The sequence below is a fragment of the Octopus bimaculoides genome, chromosome 28, assembly GCF_046866305.1.
Source record: "Octopus bimaculoides isolate indiv1 chromosome 28, ASM4686630v1, whole genome shotgun sequence".
In the NCBI taxonomy this organism is placed as follows: domain Eukaryota; kingdom Metazoa; phylum Mollusca; class Cephalopoda; order Octopoda; family Octopodidae; genus Octopus; species Octopus bimaculoides.
This window is the reverse complement of record NC_142955.1, coordinates 3,642,540-3,666,587: the sequence shown is the minus strand read 5'-3', so window position 1 is coordinate 3,666,587 and position 24,048 is coordinate 3,642,540. Positions and strand designations below refer to the sequence as shown.

The 24,048-nt window shown below is 35.6% G+C and overlaps 2 protein-coding genes across 3 annotated transcripts in view; one reads left to right on the top strand and one right to left on the bottom strand.

Annotated features, from left to right (window-relative positions):
* Window positions 1-741: 741 nt before the first annotated feature.
* Window positions 742-9,721, bottom strand: LOC149130480 (uncharacterized). 2 transcript variants are annotated; one of them, XM_089343848.1, is made up of 2 exons: window positions 9,337-9,721; window positions 742-4,393 (listed from the first exon to the last, which is right to left on the bottom strand). In XM_089343848.1, exon 2 carries the CDS (start codon window positions 4,077-4,079, stop codon window positions 2,367-2,369), a length of 1,713 nt encoding a protein of 570 aa, XP_089199974.1. In that variant the 5' UTR covers window positions 4,080-4,393; window positions 9,337-9,721; the 3' UTR covers window positions 742-2,366. The 2 variants fall into 2 exon arrangements, with proteins under 2 accessions (XP_089199974.1, XP_089199973.1); XM_089343847.1 differs by lacking the exon at window positions 9,337-9,721 and adding an exon at window positions 9,148-9,330.
* An 8,951-nt stretch (window positions 9,722-18,672) lies between these two features.
* LOC106870252 (uncharacterized) overlaps window positions 18,673-24,048 on the top strand; it is a 16,592-nt gene continuing 11,216 nt past the window's right edge. The window contains exon 1 of the mRNA XM_014916271.3: window positions 18,673-18,824. The gene's annotated coding sequence lies outside the window, so the exon portion shown is untranslated. The remainder of the gene's footprint in view (window positions 18,825-24,048) is intronic.

Genomic DNA, 24,048 nt, shown 5'->3' with positions numbered 1-24,048 from the left:
GTCTCATGATTTTGATGGGGAGACCAGATCTCTTGATGTTTTCTAGCTTGTTTTCTACCATCTCTCCATAGTATGGTAGATTAACATACTCAATGTCTATTTTACCATTTATTTCTTCTATCGCTATTCATGTTGTTGATGCTGCTATTACTGTTGTCATTGACACCAGCTTGTTGGTCATTGTTGCTGTTCACAGTCCTTTGATGACACCCTCATGTGCTAAGTAGAATATATTAACTGCATCCTCTTATATACAGCATCTCAGTGAAATCCATTCATACAGAGTACTCTGTTTGATGCATCTTTCAGCTTCTATAACTTCTTTTCCAGACCAGTTGGCATCTTTGTGTCAGTCTTGCCCTAAGTTTGAAGGCAGTAACCACTAACCTATGTGAGTTGTACGCTTCTCATTGGGAAAGGACTTTGCATTTACAAGCATCTGTCTATCTCTCTCTGGTGAGGAAGTCATGCCCACCAGGCTGATAAGTGGTTAGGTGGCTGGTAAGTAATTGGTTTAGCATTATGAGAGAAAGAAAAAGGCAGAATGAACTTTTGAATACAAAAAAACAACAGCTCCAGCCTGAGTTGAATAATTTAGAGCTTGTATTGAATGATATAAAAAGTAAATCACATAAAATGGGAAAACTTCAACAGCTTCAAATGGTTAAGTGTTACTCACAAAAAGAAAAGTATATATATACAAATCAAAGGAATAGTATAATAGAAGAAATGAAGCAAAGAAAAAAGTTAATATATTCTGTTTAATGTCAACATTTTAGCCTTCAGTTGATGTGTGCTAATGAATGTATATTTGTGATTGAGTGTGTCTCAATGTGAATGCTGCGTGAACAAATGTAAGTTTGATTGAAAACAGATTTTTTTTTGCAGCATAAATATCAGTCATCAAAAATGGGGAGGAAAAAATGTCAGTTTCCAATGCTATGTCATCACTTGTCATATATTAATATGCGGGTGACACGTAAAAGCACCCACTACACTGAGTGGTTGGCGTTAGGAAGGGCATCCAGCTGTAGAAACCCTGCCAAATCAGATTGGAGCCTGGTGTTGCCATCCAGTTTCACCAGTCCTCAGTCAAATCGTCCAACTCATGCTAGCATGGAAAGCTGACGTTAAACGATGATGATGATGATGATGATATATATATATATATATATACATACACATATATTTTTCTCTCCTCCCCAGTTGTTCAAATGCCTTCTCACAAATTGACATTGAAGAAAGAAGTTCCAATCATGCTTTTGAGAAATCTGGATCCTAAAAAGCTGTGCAATGGAACAAGACTGACTGTCAGGCAAATGCATCTACATCTTTTGGAAGCAACAATCCTCACTGGACAAGGAAAGGAAGAAAATGTGTTTATACCAAAAATTCCATTGATTCCAGCTGACACCCTTTAAATTCAAGCGATTTCAATTTCCAAGAGTTAGTTTTTTCAATGTCAATTAACAAGAGTCAAGGACAATCACTGAAAATGGTTGGTTAGCCTTTCTCATGGTCAGTTCTATGTTCGTTGTTCCAGAGTTAGAAATGGCAACAATCTCTTCATTCTCACACCAAATGGTAAAACCAAAAATATTGTTTTTCCTGCTGCTTTACAGTGATCTCCAAATGTCAGTGATACAAAAGTCTCCAAATGTGATAATCTGTGATAGAAATCGGAGTTGGTAGGCTACCAATAAATGCCTTATTATTACTGTTCTCTTTAGTTTTGAGCTACAGGCCCAATTAGCCCTCCACAGGATTTAACATAAAAGTCTGCACAGAATGTGGCTTTAAAGCTTGCTTACCAACCACATGGTTCCGGGTTCAGTCCCACTGCGTGGCACCTTGGGCAAGTGTCTTCTACTATAGCCTCGGGCCGACCAAAGCCTTGTGAGTGGATTTGGTAGATGGAAACTGAAAGAAGCCTGTCATATGTATGTATATATATATGTGTGTGTATATGTTTGCATGTCCGTGTTTGTCCCCCCAACATCGCTTGACAACCGATGCTGATGTGTTTACGTCCCCGTAACTTAGCGGTTCGGCAAAAGAGACCGATAGAATAAGTACTAGGCTTACAAAGAATAAGTCCTGGAGTCGATTTACTCGACTAAAAGGTGGTGCTCCAGCATGGCCACAGTCAAATGACTGAAACAAGTAAAAGAGTAAAAGAATATATACAAATGCATATAGCATTATATATATATATATATATAGATAATAACTGTACAGTGATGTTATCTCTGATATATGAAAATACATAACAAATAAATCAAGTTTCTTTCCTTCCATCTGGAAATATGTCATATGAATTATTGTTAGACGCTTCTCATATGAAAAACTTTTTGACACTGACCCAGTTATTGTTTTGTATGAACACATACATGTGTGGTTAACTGTGTTCTCTGAGCAAATGATTTACCACAGATGTTACAGAGATGTGGTTTCATTCCTGTATGAATGCGTCTGTGTATATATAGACAATCATGTCGAGAGAATGATTTACCACAGATATCACAGTGATATGGTTTCTCACCCGTATGAATGCGTTTGTGTCTGGTTAACCTCTCTAATTTAGGGAATGATTGACCACAGATTTCACAGTGATGTGGCCTTTTTCCTGTATGAATGCGTTTGTGTTGAATTAAGTTACCACCCTGAGCAAATGATTTACCACAGACATCACAATGATATGGTTTCTCTCCTGAATGAATGCGCTTGTGATCAGTTACACTACTACTCGTGGGAAATGGCTTACCACAGATATCACAGCGATATGGCTTCTCTCCTGTATGAATACGTTTATGAGTAGTTAAAGCACTCCCATCATGGAACGATGTTCCACAGATGTCACAATGAAAAGGTCTTTCTCCTGTATGAATGTATTTGTGTCTAGCTAAGCTAGTTTTCTGTGAGAATGATTTATCACAGACATCACACTGAAACAGTTTCTCACCTGTGTGAATATATTTGTGTCTAGTTAAGGTGCTTCCAGCAGAGAATGATTTACCACAAAGATGACACTGATATGGTTTTTCTCCTGTATGAATACGTTTGTGAGTAGTTAAATTACTTCTACCAGTGAATGATTTACCACAGATATCACAGTGATATGGTTCTTCTCCTGTGTGAATGCGTTTGTGTTTATCTAAGCTATCTACCTTAAAGAATGATTTGCCACAGATATCACAGTGATGTGGTTTTTCTCCTGTATGATGACGTCTATGCGCAGTTAAGTTACTACTTTCAGAAAATGATTTACCACAGACATCACAGTGAAATGGTTTTTCTCCTGAATGTAAGCGTCTGTGTCTGTTTAAATTACTACTTGAAGGAAATGATTTACCACAAATGTCACAGCAATATGGTCTTTCTCCAGTATGACTACTTTTGTGAGCAGTTAAAGTACTCTTAGTAGATAAAGATTTACCACAGATATCACAGTTATATGGTTCATCTCCTGTATGAGTGTATTTGTGCCTATTTAAGTTGCACCTACTAGTGAGTGATTTACCACAAATTTCACAGTGATATTGCTTTTCTCCTGTATGAATGCGTTTGTGTCTAGTTAGGTTACTTCCACCAGAGAATGCTTTCCCACAAACATCACAATGATATGGTTTTTCTCCTGTATGAATGTGTTTGTGTGTAGTTAAATTCCGTTTCACCGAGAATGATTTACCACAGATTTCACAGTGATAGGGTTCCTCTCCTGTGTGAGTGCGTTTGTGTATAACTAAATGATCTAACTTGGAGAATGATTTACCACAGATATCACAACAATATGGCTTTTCTCCTCTATGAATATATTTGTGTTTATTTACGTAACTATTGTGAGAAAATGATTTACCACAGATATCACAGCGATATGGTTTCTCTCCTGTATGAGTGTATTTGTGTCTGGTGAGGTTACTTTTTTGAGAGAATGATTTGCCACAGGTATCACAGCGGTATGATGGTTTATCTGCCTCTGTTGGTATCTCATCAGTAAAATCAATGCCTTCAGACTCTGATTTACATTCAAAATTGTTATTACACACTTCATTAGCCATTATTTTTCCTTCTCTCACCATGACAATCAAATGTTTTCTTCTTTCCTTTTATCCCAAACAAATACTTATTTTGCTCATCAATTGGTACCTAGAGATACTGAAAACTCTTGTACAATCCCAACTGAATTAAAATGCAAAAATGATCTTGTACACTCTCCATACTATAAAATAAAGAAATTTGTCATTCAGAGAAAATACGTTACTGTAACTCTCTCAATAGATCTGAGCAAACAGAGCAATATCAGTTTGGTATAACATCTTGAATTCTTCAGAGATGATAAGTATTCTGTGTCCAAGGCAAAAGAAATTCTTTAATTCCACTGCTATATGGTATTCTGAAATAATGAAAATATAGTATAAATTAAAGAGGATATTTTAAAAATTGATATAAAACAGTGGAAATTTTACATTTCTCCAGTGGTAAACTCCAAGTGTAAATCTTTAATCAAGTAACTAGAATTTACTTGTAGTGTGTTATAAAATTACATCATACAACCTCATACGTGTGGTAGTATGGTAAGGACTTTGCTTCTTAATCACATGGTTCCAGGCTCAATCTCACTGCATGGCATCCTAGGTGAGTGTCTTTTACTACAGCCTCAGGCCAACCAAAGCTTTCTCAGTAGATTTGGTAGACAGAAACTGAAAGAAGCTTTTGCGTGCGTGTGTGTGTGTGTGTGTGTTTCTCATCCACCACTGCTTGACAACGGGAATCTGTGTTTACATCCCTATAATTTAGTAGTTTGGCAAAAAAAAAAAAACTGATGGAATAAGTCCCAGGCTTAAAATATAAGTACTGGGGTCAATTCATTGACTAAAAATTCTTCAAGGCACTGCCCCAGCATGGCCTCAGTCTAATGACCAAAACAAGTAAAGGATTATAAACTAGTTACAATTTCATATGGTATACGTGCTAAATTACAGAATAGTGGACATTAACATTCTTTGATCTCCAGAAACATCATTCATCTTTGCATCATTGTTATTGTTGGTGTGTAGCCCCTGGTCAGCTCTGAGTGACCAGAACTATGATCAAGAATATTCCATCTGTTTCTTTTGTATTGTGTAGCAAAGGCCACATAATCTAATATAGTCCTCAGTTTTCCAGAAATGAAAGGTCCAATTTCAAGGAAATGTATCTCCTAGCAGTGGAGAGGCCACATAAAGACATCCTTTGTAGTTCGTTGTTCTTGTTTAGTTCTAGGTGAACCTGGTCAATGGGAATTCTTACCTTATGTACACATGCATACATACACATTTGAAATGTAAAAATTGTAAAACATTAAAATAGATTTTATGTTGTGCAAACATCATTTGATATAGAACTCAATGAATTATATATATATATATATATATATATCAGCATCATCATCGTTTAATGTCCGTTTTCTATGCTGGCATAGGACTGAGGTCTGGAGAGCCAGCGACTGCACCAGGCTCCAATCTGATCTGGCAATGTTTCTACAGATGGATGCCCTTCCTAATACCAACCACTCTGAGAGTGTAGTGGGTGCTTTTTACATGACACCGACACAAGAGCCAGTCAGGCAGGCCTGGCTTCGATCATATTCAGATAGTGCTTCACATGTGCCACGGGAACAGGGGCTAGTCAGTGGGTTCTGGCATCAGCCATGTTCAGATGGTGCTTTTTACGTGCCACTGGCACGTGGGACAGTTAAGCAGTCCTGGCATCGATCACGTTCAGATAGCACTTTTACTTGCCACCGGCACAGGAGCCAGTCAGCGGGTACTGGCAACGGCCACATTTGGATGGTGCTTTTTATGTGCCACTGGAACAGGAGCCAGTCAGGGGGCACTGGCCACAGCTACGATTTTGGTTTTACTTGACTCAACAGGTCTTGTCAAGCATATATCACCTCACACATCATGTGTGTGTATGTTACATAAGTTGAGTGCTTGGGGAGAAACTCTGGCTGTCAACTCTTGATACATTAAACAAATACATACATAAATAAATATATATATATATATATATATATATATATATATATATATATATATATTAGGGACAAAATCCAAAATTACAGGTAAAAACTCAATTAAAATCAATTTATAAAAAAGTAAAATTAAATTGAGCTTTATAGATAAAATATATAGTTTTCCCTAAAACTATATATATATATATATATATATATATATATATATATATATATGTACATACATAAGCATAGAGTGATTATAGCTATAAACATTTTGGTGGCGAAAGAGTACAGCAGGGTTCGCCACCAACCCCCTGCCGGAGCCTCGTGGAGCTTTAGGTGTTTTCGCTCAATTGATAAGGTACAAAACATGCTATAGCATGGGCGAATATAACCATTTCTGGCTCAGATCAAAGGGTAATCTTTTTTTCCAGGCATGTTATGAGTTCCATGACATTAAAGAACAAAAACATTACATTGATAAAAAAAAAAAAAAAAAAGAGAAGTGAATAAAACTAAAAAAAAAAAAAACCTATAACTGTGATCTTTGTGTTTATCACATTCACTTTGTTAAACCTCAATTAGAATCAGAATGTTTAGCAGCTGCGGGAGAATTGATATGTAAGCATGCCCAAAATCTACAACATCTGAGATGTATTTGTAGAAAGTTTCATTAATCCTTTAGCATTTACTCTGTTAAATGTAATATTTATTTATTCACAATGTTTTGAATTAATCATGCATTATCTTGAAGTTTTGAGATGTCGATGAGGTAACTTAATTTCTAGAATGATATTGTAAGATTGGAGTGAGGGGCCACATCTGACCAGTTTGGAGGCAGGATTGTTGTTGTTGTTGTTGGCACTCCGTCGCTTACGACATCGAGGGTTCCAGTTGATCCGATCAACGGAACAGCCTGCTCATGAAATTAACGTGCAAGTGGCTGAGCACTCCACAGACACGTGTACCCTTAACGTAGTTCTCGGGGATATTCAGCGTGACACAGTGTGACAAGGCTGACCCTTTGAATTACAGGCACAACAGAAACAGGAAGTAAGAGTGAGAGAAAGTTGTGGCGAAAGAGTACAGCAGGGTTCGCCACCAACTCCCTGCTGGAGCCTCGTGGAGCTTTAGGTGTTTGCGCTCAATAAACATTCACAACGCCCGGTCTGGGAATCGAAACCGCAATCCTATGACCGCGAGTCCGCTGCCCTAACCACTGGGCCATTGTGCCTCCACGGAGGCAGGATATAACCAGTTTAAATGCTAAAGAGTTAAAGAATATCCATTTTCTGGAAGTTATGATGAAAGAAAGTCAATAGGGGAAAGGCTACATTTGTGCAGGTATAGCATACATTATGCTGGAACTAGCTTATTACATGGGATAATTTTGGCATAGCAGAATTGTGACCACAGCACACTTTTTAACCCTAACCATTTCACTTTTTGGTATTTTCAGAAAACTTTTGTGAATTTGTTTCTCACACTGTATCTCGTACAAATTATGCAAAAAAATATTTTTTTTTTCAATTTTTCCATTCGCACCCTACTCCATATAATCTAAATTTTTTTCTTTTTCTCAAACTTGTTTTTTAACCATACTTTTAAAATACAACAGTCCAAATCTTCATTTGCTTACTTTTTTACTTGTTTCAGTCATTTGACTGCGGCCATGATGGAGCACAGCCTTTTTAGTCGAGCAAAACAACCCCAGGACTTATTCTTTGGAAGCTTAGTACTTATCCTATCGGTCTCTTTTGCCCAACCGCTAAGTTACGGGGACATAAACACACCACCATTGGTTGTCAAGCGATGCTGGGAGGACAAACATAGACACACAAACATACACACACATATATATATATATAAATACGATGGGCTTCTTTCAGTTTCAGTTTCCACTCACAAGGCTTTGGTCGGCCCGAGGCTATAGTAGAAGACACTTGCCCAAGGTGCCACGCAGTGGGACTGAACCCAGAACCATGAGGATGGTAAGCAAGCTATGGTGGAGATGGAGTATATGTAATCTGGGTATACACCCCCTTTTAAATTTTTTTTTTTTTTTTACGGAATCCTATGTTTCAGACCATGGAGAATCCGATTCTGGAAAAAAAATTTCAAAAATCTCAATTTCAAAATTTCGATCCCCCCCCCCCCGGTTTTTATATAGATCCACAGGGTAAACCTAACTTTAACCCTGACAGTAACCCTAACCCTAACACTAGTTTTGTGAGATTTGGCTGTTATTTCTAGCATGTAAATAGCCTGCTTGGTGGGGGGGGGGGGGGAATTGAAATTTTTCAAAAAACCCTAACTCAAACCCTAACCCTAACACTAGTTTTGTGAGATTTGGCTGTTATTTCTAGCATGTAAATAGCCTGCTTGGTGGGGGGGAGGGAATTGAAATTTTTCAAAAAATTTTTTTTCAGAATCGGAATCTCCATAGCCTAAAACGTGGGATTCCGTAAAAAAAATTTATAAATAAGGGGGGGGAAAGGTTCAGATTACATATAGTCCATCTCTACCCAAGCTACACTACACAGTCACTCCTACGCCTTTCGTAACTTTTTTAATAAATATTCACTACCTAACAAAAACTACAGCAGTTAAGCAAATGGCCTTCTCTGAATACATTTAAAGAAATCCAACAAAAACTTTAAATATCTAGGTTGAATGAAAGAGGGAAGATGGGGAAATGAAACCTGATACGAAATGAACGACACGCGACTAAAAAAAAAAAAAACTCAATGTATTCTCTATAACTTCATGATCCACTTACTGTTTAGCCCAAGAGTGGTCCGTTACTGAGATTAAAACAAACAAAAAAATTTTTTTATTTAAATTTTCATCACCTTGTCCAACACCAAGTAAATCCATGTCTGTGTGTGTGTGTAAGAAAAAAAACATTTATTAAGTGATGAAATCTTAAAAATTAGTCATGACTCATTTACCCCAGGTTAGACATAATTTTTTGAAACTTGAAAATTATCGAATTAGACATAGTGAGGGGAAAAAATTGACATGAAATAAAACACAGAAAAAGAATATTGATTGTTAAGCAGCAAGAATTATACAGATATTTTATTAGCAACCTTAATTACAATGAGGTCAGAGTTGAGGGGAACATTTCTAGAAAACAAATACCTCACCTGGTTATGTTTCAAACTCTCTCAACTTCAACGAAAACTCTGCTAACCAATTTCTCTCAAAGATGATTCAAAAGGACAAAGAAAATAATGAAAAACCAGAAATTATTCGTTTTGCTGTCCCTCACACCTTATATTTATTCTCATAAAACAACAGAGAAAACAAATTAGTTGAATATAGAAAGTATATACCTTGTGAATGATAAATATATAAGACGGAGGAATGAAGTGGCGAGAAAGTGTCAAGTCTGAAGATGGAGAGAGGAAGTACAGGAACGCAGTGAATGAGAGACGAGGGAGCACGGTATTAAATTATATTGGAGATTTTTAACACGGGACACCGGAACTATTCAGACAAGTTTAATTTGTCAATAGTTTCTCCTACTTGATATGTTAGTTCAGGTAATTTAGTTCTATGATGTGCAGTAATTATCTCTTTATAAGGTGAATGTTTATGCTTGTGGTTAAATCAAGGAGCCTCTACCCGGTCGCTCGACACGCTAAAAATAGCAGCCAAAGTATCCCCCTACCTAAATCATACACCCATTATATGTAATGTCCAAGATTATCCCTATAAAGACGGTTTGCTTGATTTGAGGCTAAATAACAAAATTCTTACTGAGACAGACCAACGACAGAGCCTGTATGTGGTTGCATGAACTGCTAGAAAAAGTAGCCAAACTTTTTTTTATATACAGAATAGAGGGGGAGAGGGAGAGAGAGGCGAGCTGGCAGAACTGCACGCGCGCTGGATGAAGTACTTAGCGGTGTTTCACCTGTCACATTCTGAGTTCAAATTTCATTGGGGTTGACTGCCTTTAATTTTTCAGGGTCAATAAATCAAGTGCCAGCGAAACATTAGGGGCCAATGTAATTAACTAGCCCCCTCCCCAAAAATTTCAGGCCTTGTGCCTACAGTACAACAGAAATACACACACACACACACACACACACACACATATATATATATATATATATAAATATAATTAAGGGATCAGCAAATATTTGCTTCACCATATACCGAAGTTCAGAAATAGCAGCTAAAAAAGCTGAGAATCCCACAGATAGCATCACTTGTAACTCACAAAGGCATGGTAAAATGGGCTTGGTAAAAATTGCTAATTGTTAATTGATTTATTAATTAATAAATTGATAATCCTTTACCCTTTTAATTTGTAATATATATATATATATATATATAGATATGCAGGGCAGGGAATCATCAATTAGTAATAAAATTAATAATTAACAATTCTGCCGGGTAGCTCAGTATGAAAAAAACCTTCTTCGGTAAATAATTTATAATCATAAATATATAGGGATTGACAGTAACCTGCTTCTCCAACATACTGAGAATTCAGAAATAGCAGTCAAAGAACTACTGATTTCAAAACTACAAATTATTACTCCAGATTGATAGCGATATTTTTGATACACACAGAACAAAAAACAATAGAGAAGAGTAAAAAACACTTGCCTTTAGTTAATTTAGTACAATTGTTTCACAGTTAAGAGTACATAATACTCTATTCTGAAGATCAGAATAGAGTATTATGTACTCTTAACTGTGAAACAATTGTACTAAATTAACTAAAGGCAAGTGTTTTTTACTCTTCTCTATTGTTTTTTGTTCTGTGTGTATCAAAAATATCGCTATCAATCTGGAGTAATAATTTGTAGTTTTGAAATCAGTAGTTCTTTGACTGCTATTTCTGAATTCTCAGTATGTTGGAGAAGCAGGTTACTGTCAATCCCTATATATTTATGATTATATATATATATATATATATATATATATATATATATTCATTTGTGTATATCTGAACCCTACCCCATATCAATATCACTTGACAACCTATGTTGGTCTGTTTACATCCCTATAAATTAGTTTGGCAAAAGAGACTGATAGAATAAATACTAGGCTTGCAAAAGTAAATCCTGGGGTCAATTTGTTCAATTAAAACCCTTTAATGTGGTGCTCCAGCATGGCTGCAGTCAAATAACTGAAACAAGTAAAAGAATAAAAGAATGTATATATATTTAGATGCAGAGTTTCCCAACCAGGGGTGCATGCACTGCTTCGAGATGTGAGATAGCATTCCAAAGGGTGTGAGTAGGGCCAGATTTATATAGGGTGAAAGAGGGTAATTGCTCCAGGCACCTTTATTCTTATATAAATTATCTAAGGGGTGTGAGAACATATTAAAGGTTTTTAGAGGGGTGGAGCATAAAAAAGGTTGGGAACCACTGATAAATAGACAGCTGTGAGATTTGGCTGCTATTTCTTGCAGTAACTCTAGCATACATTAAGTATTGAAACATTATATATTTAAATCTCTTTTCTTTCTGCTTCCCTCTCAGTATTTTCTGTATCCTTCTTCACATATATTTTTGCTGAAGTCTTGCTGTTGTTTCTAGCATATGAAATGTCTCAGTTTAATGGACTCTTTGTATTTCTTTTGTTTTGCATGACTAATAGGTGTAGAATTTATAAACTGAAGTTTATTTCAGAAGTACAGTAGATTGGAGGGGCATTTGGCTGCTATTTCAAACATCTCTAACTATCATTTTCATTGGCTTCAATATCTATCAGCTCATATATAAATATGAATGGAGTTACATGAGGTAGTATGGTGTTGTTTCAATGTAGATTTGGCTACTATTTCTAGCAGCCCTTGCTTTCATTTACTTCTTATACATCATGAATTTCATTTTCTTTTTAAATTAGACTTTAATTTCCTTTTAATTATTCCAATGAAATTAATACAAAACTGAAAAGCAGTTACAAATGCTCAATTAAATATAAGTTGAAGCTAGAAACAACAGCTAAATGAATGTATTACATATTTTTTTATAAAGTCTCCTTTCCAAAACTTTGTGTCTAGGTTTGGTTTCTTCTTTCAGTAGTAGGGACTGAGTGAATATGTTTGGGGTCGATTTTCTGAAATAAAATCCTTGAGACTGGTGCCCCCAAATTAACATAAACAACAAGAAGACTACGAATATAATCAGCAGAGAAAGTAATGGAACCCACATGTCAGAGTATATCTTGGAGTAGTTTAGGAATGTGTGTGAGAAGATGTTGTGAACAAACAAATCAATTCATATATATATATATATATATAATCATCATCATCAGTGTTTAACGTCTGTTTTCTATGCTGGCATGGGTTGGACAAGTTGACTGAGAACTGGCAAACTGAGGGGCTGGACCAGGTTCCAATCTCATTTTGACAAGGTTTCTACAGCTGGATGCCATTCCTAATGCCACCTTGTGCCACTTGCATGAGAGCCAGTTAGGTGGCACTAGCATCAGCCACACTTGAATGGTGCTTTTTACATGCCACCAACACGTGTGCCAGTCATGCAAACTGGCATTGGCCAGGCTCTGTGGTAAGAAGTTTGCTTCCCAACCACATGTTTCCAGGTTCAATCCTACTGTGTGGCACCTTAGGCAAGTGTCTTTTAAATGAACCTTAAGCCGACCAAAGCCTTGTGAGTGGATCTGGTAGGTAGAAACTAAAAGAAGCCCATCATATATGTATGTTTATATATATATATATATATATATACACACACACATACACACATATATATATATTCAATTTGTAGTATTCAGAGCTCCATCATCGTGTAGTCTGTCATACCGGCCATGACGAAGGGAAATAGCCCTGAAACTCGAGTCGCCTTTATATATTTATATTTATATATTTATATATTTGATCCTTTATATTGAACACTCAATATTTCATCTACATTCAATACTTTCTTTCATGGTGCCATCCATTTTTATTTTATTTTATTTTATATTATATATTGTATATTCCATATTCTATACCCCACATTGGTTCTGCAGGAATATAAATAAAACATAAAAAACAGACAGTGTTGGAACTCTTTTAAACTAAATAATATATTCCTCTATACACAATCATACAAAAAAACCCACCTTTTTTGTATTTATTTTTACTCGCATATATATATATATATATATATATATATATATATGTGTGTGTGTGTGTGTATATATATGTGTGTGTGTGTGTGTATATATTTGATTTTGCTTACAATAAATTTTATTGAAGTTTATTAAAGGGTACATTTCCATTTTCTTATTTACATTTGAATGATTACAAACTATGGTTTATATAGAAACCTATCATTTTCCCTAAACATATTAGGTATTCAACCAGTAACTCCTTGAATGTTACCATCCCTTAATTAGGGCTAATTTAACCTCTAATGGAACTTATATATATATATATATATATATATATATATATATATATATATATATATATATATATATATATATATATATATATATATATATATATATATATATATATATATATATACATACATATATATATATATATATATATATATATATATATATATATATATATATATATATATATATATATATATATATATATATATATATATATATACATATATATATATATATATATATATATATATATATATATATATATATACATATATATATATATATATATATATATATATATAATATTGTGGAGGCGCATGGCTTAGTGGTTAGGGTGTCAGCATCATGATCGTAAGATTGTGGTTTCAATTCCTGGACTGGGCGGCGCGTTGTGTTCTTGAGCAAGACACTTCATTTCACGTTGCTCCAGTTCCACTGAGCTGGCAAAAAATGAGTAACTCTGCGATGGACTGGCGTCCTGTCCAGCTGGGGAACGTATACACCATAGAAACTGGGAAACCGGGTCCATGAGCCTGGCTAGGCTTTAAAAAGGGCACAAGAGAGATATCTACGATATATTTGTGAAAAGGGCAGTTGTGCAGGCAAAAGTGTTAGTAAATGTGGTTGGATTGACCTGAAAATTTGCACACCTATGTTAAAAGTGGTGAGGAGTTTACATGGCAAGTTTGAGTTTGCTCAATTGAAAGGTGTGGCCTCTAGGGCAAGATTCTTCATCTTTAAAATGTGGCCTGAGTAGCCCCAAATACTGGTATATATATACAAAAAAAAGCCAAGATTGCATTGTGATAAGAAAAAGAAAAACACCTATTCAGTAGACAGTAGAAGAAAATAAAAATAAATAGAATGAATAAATTTATTTTTAATAAATAATAATTCAAAATAATTAACACAATGATTGTGATGATGATGATGATGATGATGACAAAGGTGATAATGTAGTTGTTGTTGTTGTTGTTGTTGGTGGTGGTGGTGGTGGTGGTGGTGGTAGTGGTGGTGGTAGCGGTGACGTTGGTGTAAGTATTCGCATTCATACTAAAGAAAGTGAAATTTATACTGAACAATGCATATTCATTAGAAAAATTAGTTTCTAAGGGTTTTAAAAACAAATCCCTTCAGATGACCCTGAATCAGTAAATGAATGTGTTATCAGTTTGCAAAGAGGTTTCAATTGTATTTATTTTTGTCTGAATGCTACTTGGCCATTGTGACACAAAAGTGGATTGTTAGATGTTGAGAGGAAGGGAGTGGAAAGGAAATCAAAAGAAGAACAAGGATCAAATGATTTCAGAGTGATTATTTGAAGAGAGAGAGAGAGAGAGTGAAATGGACAGAAAGAAAAGAAAGAATAGGGTAGTGTACAGGGAAACAAAAACAATACATAATGCTTTTGCGTGCAATAAACATTGAGGATTGTCAAATTTGGAGACCAACAATACACAGCAGACTGATTGTTGTGTGTGTGTGTGTTTGTGCATGTGCATGCACGTATGTATTAATATATGTGTACATATTATAGGCGTAGGAGTGGCTGTGAGGTAAGTAGCTTGCTTACCAACCACATGGTTCTGGGTTCAGTCCCACTGCGTGGCATCTTGGGCAAGTGTCTTCTACTATAGCCTCGGGCCGACCAAAGCCTTGTGAGTGGATTTGGTAGACAGAAACTGAAAGAAGCCCGTCGTATGTATATATATATGTATGTGTGTATGTGTTTGTGTGTCTGTCTTTGTCCCCCAACATCGCTTGACAACCGATGCTGGTGTGTTTATGTCCTCGTAACTTAGCGGTTCGGCAAAAGAGACCGATAGAATAAGTACTAGGCTTCTAAAGAATAAGTCCTGGGGTCGATTGTTCGACTAAAGGTGGTGCTCCAGCATGGCCACAGTCAAAAAGACTGAAACAAGTAAAAGAGTAAAAGAGTATATATACTTAGATACATAGAGAAGCTTCAGCTAGAACTCCCCAAGTACATGGTTAACTTAACAGAAACGGCATTTAATGATGTTTCCCATTACAGTAATTCTGTGGGCACCATAACCCATTCGAGTAACGAGTTATTTTTGTTTGCAGTGTTATATCTGGGTGTTTAGGGTTCAACTGAAATTTGTTGGAGATATTCACCCAGGAACCATTTCAATACCATAATTGCCTTTTTTTCCTTCTCCTATGTGTCTTGGCATGATGTTAAAGAGAGCAGAATCAGTGGTGACAAAGTTCTGCCTTGGTGTTGTGATGCAATGTGAGCATGGCTTTTGTAGAGGATGGATGGCCCAGGGAAACACCGTAGTTGTGTTACTGTCGTGAAACCTGGATTTTTACACATGAATGTATGTATATACATACACATGTATATATATATACATGCATACATATATACACACACACACACATATATAAAATAAGCATATATATATATATATATGTGTGTGTGTGTTTGTGTGTGTGTGTGTGTGTGTGTGTGTGTGTGTGTGTGTGAGAAGGTAGTTATTTCAGGAAATTTTCTTTATTATAGATGTTTTCGATCTCGTTTGGATTCTTTGCTATCAAATTTGAATTTTCCAAAGGGACTTTGTAAGACAAGCTAAAAGGCAGAAAACAGTCAACAGGCATGGGCTGAAGTGTTGCAAACGGTAGAAAGTAGGAGTCTTCGTCCTCGAAAGAATATTCGATGACCGCAAATCAATTCAAAGCTAATTTCTCGAAATTGGTGCTCAAACCTTGAAGAAAAAAAGAGTTAAACTACATCAGCCGTAAGGGAATACATGTCAGTCTTATCTAACTCATCCAGTAGAGCCCACTGTTACTCGAACTTCAATCTAACCCCAAGCTTGAGACAACAAACTCGCGTTGGATAAACTCGAATAGTTAGCTCTTTGCTCTTTATAACCGTTTTATGAAGTCACTTATTTTGTTTAAAAATTGTTCAATTTGCATCACTTCAAAGCAAACGGACTATTTCCTTTAAGGTCACTCTTGGGTAAAGTTTGAATAGAAAGCTCAAATAGCATAGTTCTCAAATGAAAACTCTGCAGCTATCGAGAACTTATGAGCATTACTTTTGCATAATACTGTTACTAATAGCAATTCACCATACGTGGGCATAATGAAAAAAATGAGCTCATACTAATCCTGATATAACAACCTGCCTGAATGCGTCCACGTGTCATCTAAGACACGTGCATGCCATGTACAATAGACAGTCTAGTTAAAAGACATACCACGGGAAGAGGGAAGATGTAACATAAACCTGCGCTTTAAAGCAATTTTATGTATTTTTGGGGGAGGGGGAGGGGTGAAATTACCCTTATGATTAAAAGTTATGATCAACAATTGTTGATTCAAATCAGACCAGGTTTATTAGCCATCCTGGGATAAGGGTTTTTAAATTTTCCCAACTGATATTTCTCGCAAAAAAAGTTGCAGTTTGTAAAAATGTACAAATTATCTTGAATGAACTGTTCAATCATACGCAAAAAATAGAAAAAGAATCATTCGTTTAAGATCTCCCCCCTTGTTCAGAAAGGCTGACGTAACGGAGCATCTTTTGGTAGAAGCTATCACAGTGATCATGAGTTATTTCAACGAACTTCTCAGATATCAATTGGTAAAGCTCCGACTTGTTCTTTGCTTTGCCTTGGATAACCAAGCATTTCCAAACAGAGAAAAAGAGTTAAACTACATCAGCCATAGGGCTGATGTAGTTTAACTGGGGTTTTTTTTTTTTTTCAAGGCTCGAGCACCAATTTCGAGAAACTAGCTTCGAATCGATTTGTGGTCATCGAATATTCTTTCTGTTGACTGTGTTCTGCATTTTAGCTTGTCTTACAAAGTCCCATTGAAAAATTCAAATTTGATTGCAAAGAATTCAAATTTGATGGCAAAGAATCCAAACTAGATCGAAAACATCTATATTTCTAACAAATTTTGATGCTGTTTAGTTCTCACTCATTGGCTGATACTCTTTTACTTGTTTCAGTCATTTGACTGTGGCTATGCTGGAGCACCGCCTTTAGTTGAGCAAATCGACCCCAGGATTTATTCTTTGTAAGCCTAGTACTTATTGTATCGGTCTCTTTTGCCAAGCAGCTATGTTACAGGGACCTAAATGCACCAGCATCAGTTGTCAAGCGATGTTGTAGGGAGGGAGTGGAACACACACATACATATATATATATATATATATATATATATTGTCTCCGTATTCTTTCTGTTGAAGAGCGTAGCTCGAAACGTCAAAGACTTTCCGTATTCCCGAGCGTCATACTAATATATACTTTTGTTATTTACACCACCTGTCCTCGTCTGTTGTTATTTTTTGTATATTCTCCCATATATATATATATATATATAGAGAGAGAGAGATAGATAGATAGATAGATAGATAGATAGATAGATAGATATAGGGCAGGGAATTGTCAATTAATTAATAAATTAATAATTAACAATTTTGCCAAGTAGTTCAGTATGCAAAAAACCTTTATCGGTAAAACATAATTATAAACATAATATAGGGATCAGCAAAAGTTGCTTCACCAACATACTGGAAATTTAGAAATAGCAGTTAAAACTACTAATTCTAACTACAATTAAGTCTCCAATATCGCTATCCGCTAGAGACTTAATTGTAGATAGAATTAGTAGTTTTAATTGCTATTTCTAAATTTTCAGTATGTTGGTGAAGCAACTTTTGCTGATCCCTATATTATGTTTATAATTATAAATGTTTTACCAATAAAGGTTTTTTGCATACTGAACTACTTGGCAAAATTATTAATTATTAATTTATTAATTAATTGACAATTCCCTGCCCTATATCTATATGTGTGTGTTTATATATATATATATATATATATATATATATATATATATATATATATATATATATATATATATATATATATATATATATTATATATATATATATATATATATATATATATATATATATATATATATATATATATATACAATGGGCTTCTATCAGTTTCCATCTATCAAATCTACTCACAAGGCTTCGGTTGGTCCAATGCTATAGTAGAAGTCACTTGCCCAAGGTGCTACGCAGTGGGACTGAACCTAGAGCCATGTGGTTGGTAAGCAATCTACTTACTACACAGCCACTCCTGCACCTATACACACACACACACACACACACACACACACACATATATGTATATACACACAGACGTTTATGTATAAATATGTGTATATCCATCTATATATACATATACACATATAGATGTATACACACACTCACAAATATGTGTATATATACATGAGGAGGCAATGCCTACTACTCCCTGATATATTATAAGTATCCTCTTAACTGTTGCCATATTTTCATTGCTATTCGAGCGAAGAAGACTCACACAATATTTCTGAGATAGAAAGACTTCAAGCCGAAATCAAGACCCAATAACTGACTCTGGTAAATAATATTCTTCTGATATTTAATTAACACACAATTTACCAACACATTTACATTGCTACACATTCATTGGAATTATATCAAACATAAATATACTGCTATATAGATATTATTTTATTTCCACACTATAGACTAGACATTGTTTAAACATTTTACATTGTTACATTATAAGTAAAACATTTCATTTCCCAAATATAATATAAAGTATAGTTGTGTTATAGCTATGTCAAAACTATTTGATGGAAATTAATGGAATGGAAATGTTCATCTAAGTTTAAAATGGATTTCTAAGTCTCAAGTGAAATTTAAAATTTGTGAATTAATTTTATGACAGATAAACTAATTAGTTGTTTTTCATAAACTTAATTTTTTAAAAGCTTAGTTGAGGGAGAAGGGCCCAGCACATGACCCTTTTTTTCCAGGGTCTCTGACAGTGGTGAGTGAGAGAAATACATTCTCAAAATAAGAGGCCTACCATGAATGCGTAGAAAAGAGAAATCCTCTGCTAAACGCAGCTCAGGGCCCAGCTGATGGTGTGAAATTAGGTGATACATTAAGTCTACAACCTAGGGTAGCCACAATGGGATTTGAACTCAGATCACAAAGAACCACATTACATATTGCAAGGCGTCTTGTCCAGTATTTAATTCTACCATCTGAAACTAGTATTTAAATTGTTGACAAATGCATAATAAAAGTCAAAGTTGGCCTTGCCAGAATTTGAACCCAGAACACAAAGTGTCAGTATAAATACCATTTTACTGACTCTACTAATTGATCTTTTTCTTCTTTCAATCTATGACAATTTTGAAACTAATTTTTTATTTTAATGTTAATCTTTGGATATAAATGAAATTTTTCTGGTAATTTAATTTCTATTTTATATCTCGAAGCAAACAAGAAGAATTGTTTAAATATTAAACAATTTGGTGACAACATACATTTTCTCTCTCAGCACATCTTTATCCTCCATCAACCTTTTAATGTGGAATGCATTAAATATGTTTTCTCACCATCTTCGATATTATTTACCAGATGGATGGCTTTTGAGAATTAATTCACATTGTCTGCAATTATTATAAACTCTATTACAAAACCAACAACACAGTCCCAAAAATGCTCCTAAAAACATATTCAATCATGACAACTTATGGGAGGGTCATGGCTAGAGTGTTTTTGACTATAGCATTGCTAGAAAAGAATTAACTTTCAGTTAAATATCAACAATAGAAACCATAGTTTTAATATATTTCAAACAAATATATTTCTTACATTTCAAATATATTTACTGTTTATTAAAAATAATTTTAATATTTTAATATTTCAACTTTATAAATAATATTTTGGCATTATAAAAGTTAAACATTCTATTAAATTTTAGAAGATTATATTTTTAATATATTTTTATAGATTACATTTAGATTTTGTATTTGAAAGAATAATCTATGTTATAAATTTGTATATTTCTTGAAGTAAACCAAGAGAATTGTCTATAAACTAAAAAATTCCAAAGTGACATCAGATACATCAATCAACATACACCTGCGTATAATGATTTAATTGCTATTACCTGGCCAAGGTACAACCTGGCTATGTTTCCCTAATGATGCTCTCTCAAGCAATAATATATTCATAGAAATCAAACAGTAATGCAAGTGAACTTATTCATGTAAAAAGGGGTCAGTTGGCAAAGGCATTAACACATTTTACTAAAAGACTGTTTCCAGTATTTGTTCTGGTGCCCTGAGTTCAATACCTAGTGAGGTCAGCTTTACTTTACATTATGATTGATAAAGAACCAGTCAAGTACTGGAGTACATTTGTCATCATTGTTGTGTTCATCTTCCTCTTCAACCACTTCTTTCTTTCTATGTGGAAGACATTGGCAGGGGTTACACATGTAGAGAGAAAGGCTCCCCCCAGATTTCAAATGTCTTCCAGTCATTCTACATCTTATGTCGTCTGGTTGACCACTTTTGATTTTAAACACAGCCACAGAGGTCAGATCTTCTAAGGCTGTTTTTCAACTTATTTTCCATCAATGTAGACCCAGTTTTTACTTACTTGCCTCCTCTTCATCCATCTCCTCCCTCTTTCATCATTCTTCTCCTTTTCTATATTATCAAGTCTGCTACAACTGTTGTAGTAGTCCCTGCCACTTTTCCAGCAGTTTAAGGCTCAAGTCTCAACGACACCCATCTGGTCACTGCCATTGCTGCTGCTATGCTTCTGTTGTTGTTGCTGTTGTCAGCACCAACTCATTGGCCATTCCCAGCATCAGCTCTGCCACTATAAGTTCGTATGGAGTCAGGATCTTTTGGTTTGTCAATCTCTGCTCTGTGATATTGACTGCCTTTGTTGTAGACTCTGCTCTCTGCTATGGCATACGTACATCTATATATGTATGTGTGTGTTTATTTGTATATAGATCCTTTTACCTGTTACTTGTTCAGTTATTAAACTGTGGCCATGTTGGAGCACCACCGTGAAGAATTTTTAGCCTGATATTTATTCTATCAGTACATTTTGTCACATACCTACCATACCTGCCCCTCAGCCCTCCCAGTTTGTCTCATCATTACTTGTTACAGTCACCTCTTCCTCATTCCTAAACATCTCTCCTCACACTCTTATGGAACATCCCCTCTATACCCTTTGTACCATTGTACCTCTGTACCCCCTCTATCTTGTGGGTATGTCCCAATGCACCTCCAACATCATCTCTCTCTCTCTATCTATCTCTCTCTCTCTCTCTCTCTCCTTCCTTTTCCCATTGGGGATTGCACAGTATCTCCTCTATAGTAAGACACCAATCTCTATCCTTCTATTATAATAGAAACCTGGAAACCTGGAAACAACAAACATTTGGGTTCACAAATTGCTTATATCTATATAGGTATCATATATTGTGCATGTGTGTGTGTGAGACACAGTGGTTAGGGTGTTGCACTCAAGATTGCAAGATTATGGTTTCAATTCACAGACTCACAGTCTCAAGTTCTTCAGCAAAACACTTCATTTCACGTTGCTCCAGTCCACTCAGCTGTAAATGGTTAACCCTGCAATGGACTGACTTTCCCTCCAGGGAAAGTGTTGGCCTGCATGCCTAGACAGCAGGCTGGCATCATTCAAAAGCTACAACAATGCAAGGAAGTGCATTGTCACTGGCAGTGTATAACATCATTTAGTAGTCTGGCTAATATAGTGATATATATGTGTGTGTATGTATTTATGTATGTATATATATATACATGTGCGATGGTGCACAAGCACCGGTTATGTTGGACTGGACACCTTATTAGAATGAAGGATAGCAGGATTCCTAAGCAGATGCTATATAGAGAACTTGTGAATGGAAGGAGACTCCGGCAGAAACCAAGGCTGCGATTTAAGGACTGTGTCAAGTCCTCATTAAAGGCCTGTGATATGCTGGACACTGACTGGGAGAACAATGCCTGTCATCTTCACAGATGGAGGAAGCAGGTTAAGGAGGGGATCAACACTTTTGAGAGAGCCCGTATCCAGCATGAAGAATTTAAGTGAGCTGTGCAAAAGTGCACGACTCGTATAGTGAATGGGGAAAGCTTGGTCTGCAATGTTTGCAGTTGTGTATGCTTGTCAAGAGCAGGCTTCATTAGCCACCAACGGAGCTGCAAATGCAAAATGTAAGTTAGTCGTAGAGCGCACAATGTTCCTGAAGGTCGGCAATGGTCTTCCTCGGTCACGAGTGGACGGCCATCATATATATATATATATATATATATATATATATATATATATATGTGTGTGTTTGACAGGAATGGCAACAAAAGAAAGAGACCTCGATATTATGCAAATAGAGGAATTTATCCGTAAAAATATATGACACTTATTCAGTAGCCATGATAAAACTCCGAGTTTCGGATGCCAGGGTGGGGGGTCCACTCCAACATCTCTTCAGTTATCCATCTACCGGAAATTCGCCTGAAAAATGACCGTTAAACCCAAAGGGAAGTAAACAAAGGGAAATTACTGTGTAGTGACAAAACGCGTCTAAAACTGTGCATATCATACACGCACGCACATATCTCAATGTACGCACGTATATATCTACATGCGCACGTATCCACGCGCACACTCACAAGCGCGCACATATAAAGTTCCTTGTACGTGTCTATAAGCGTACGGAAAAAAGTTTGGAGGGGAGAAAAACAGAAAAACTATATGTGGAAAAATACAAAAACCATTAACCTTATAACTATGTAAAAAACATAAAAATAATTAAAAACATATGCAATAATATCAAAATACAAAAATAAAAATATAAAAATATAAAATTCAGGTAAAAAGTGAAAAAACTTTATATGGAAGCCTATCAGTGCCGCCCATCAGCACAAATATTAAAAAATATATAAAAATATATATATAAAGTATAAGAAAATTATTATAGAGAGACACAAAAAATATATATATAATAGAAAGCCAGTCCAATCTGTAACCTCAGAGGGACCAAAAACGTAGCAAATATTTGGTCACATGTGGACATGATCCGAAAAGTTCAGTCATTGAATTGAGACACGTGGTAGGGTTCAAGCTGCCTTTCCAGATGAGCCATCTTTCCATATCACATAGACCGCACCTTCCACTGCCACTGGTGTAGGGTTTACACTTGGCTAAGATCTTCCAATGGATGTTGTAACCAGCACCTTTATCTCTTAAAGACCATATATGACTGGATAATTTTGTCGTTTTTCTTTTATCCCAGTGCCTAAAACAATAATCACACTTTGATAGCCAGAAGGGAGGCTAGGAGACAGGTATATATATAGCCAAGGGAGAAGTAGAAAAGAAGAAGTTTGCCAATGTTCAGCAACGTGAGGACCAAAGAACTGAAGTATTTCTGATTGCAAGACATCGTATGAGAGAAAATTGTGATGTCATAGGGGAGAAATGTGTCTGCATGGATAAAGGTGCACTTGCGTTTAATGATTCTGTAAAGAAGGAGGCTTGGAGATACCATTATGAAAGACTGCTGAAGGTGGAGAATGAATGGGATGAGAGCCTGCCAAATGTTGACCCAACTGAGGGTTCAGCTACTTGAATTGACAGTACCCTGGGACTCAGAAGAACCTGAGAAGAAACAAAACAAAATTATGAGGGAAAACAACAAAAAATAAACAGAAAAGAAAATACAATATCATCTGACATCATCTGATGTATTATAAAGGTTTTGACATCCATTTTC

Excerpts from the sequence above, each read along its gene's own strand:
- LOC149130480 (XM_089343848.1), bottom strand. The coding sequence starts at position 4,079 with ATGGTGAGAGAAGGAAAAATAATGGCTAATGAAGTGTGTAATAACAAT.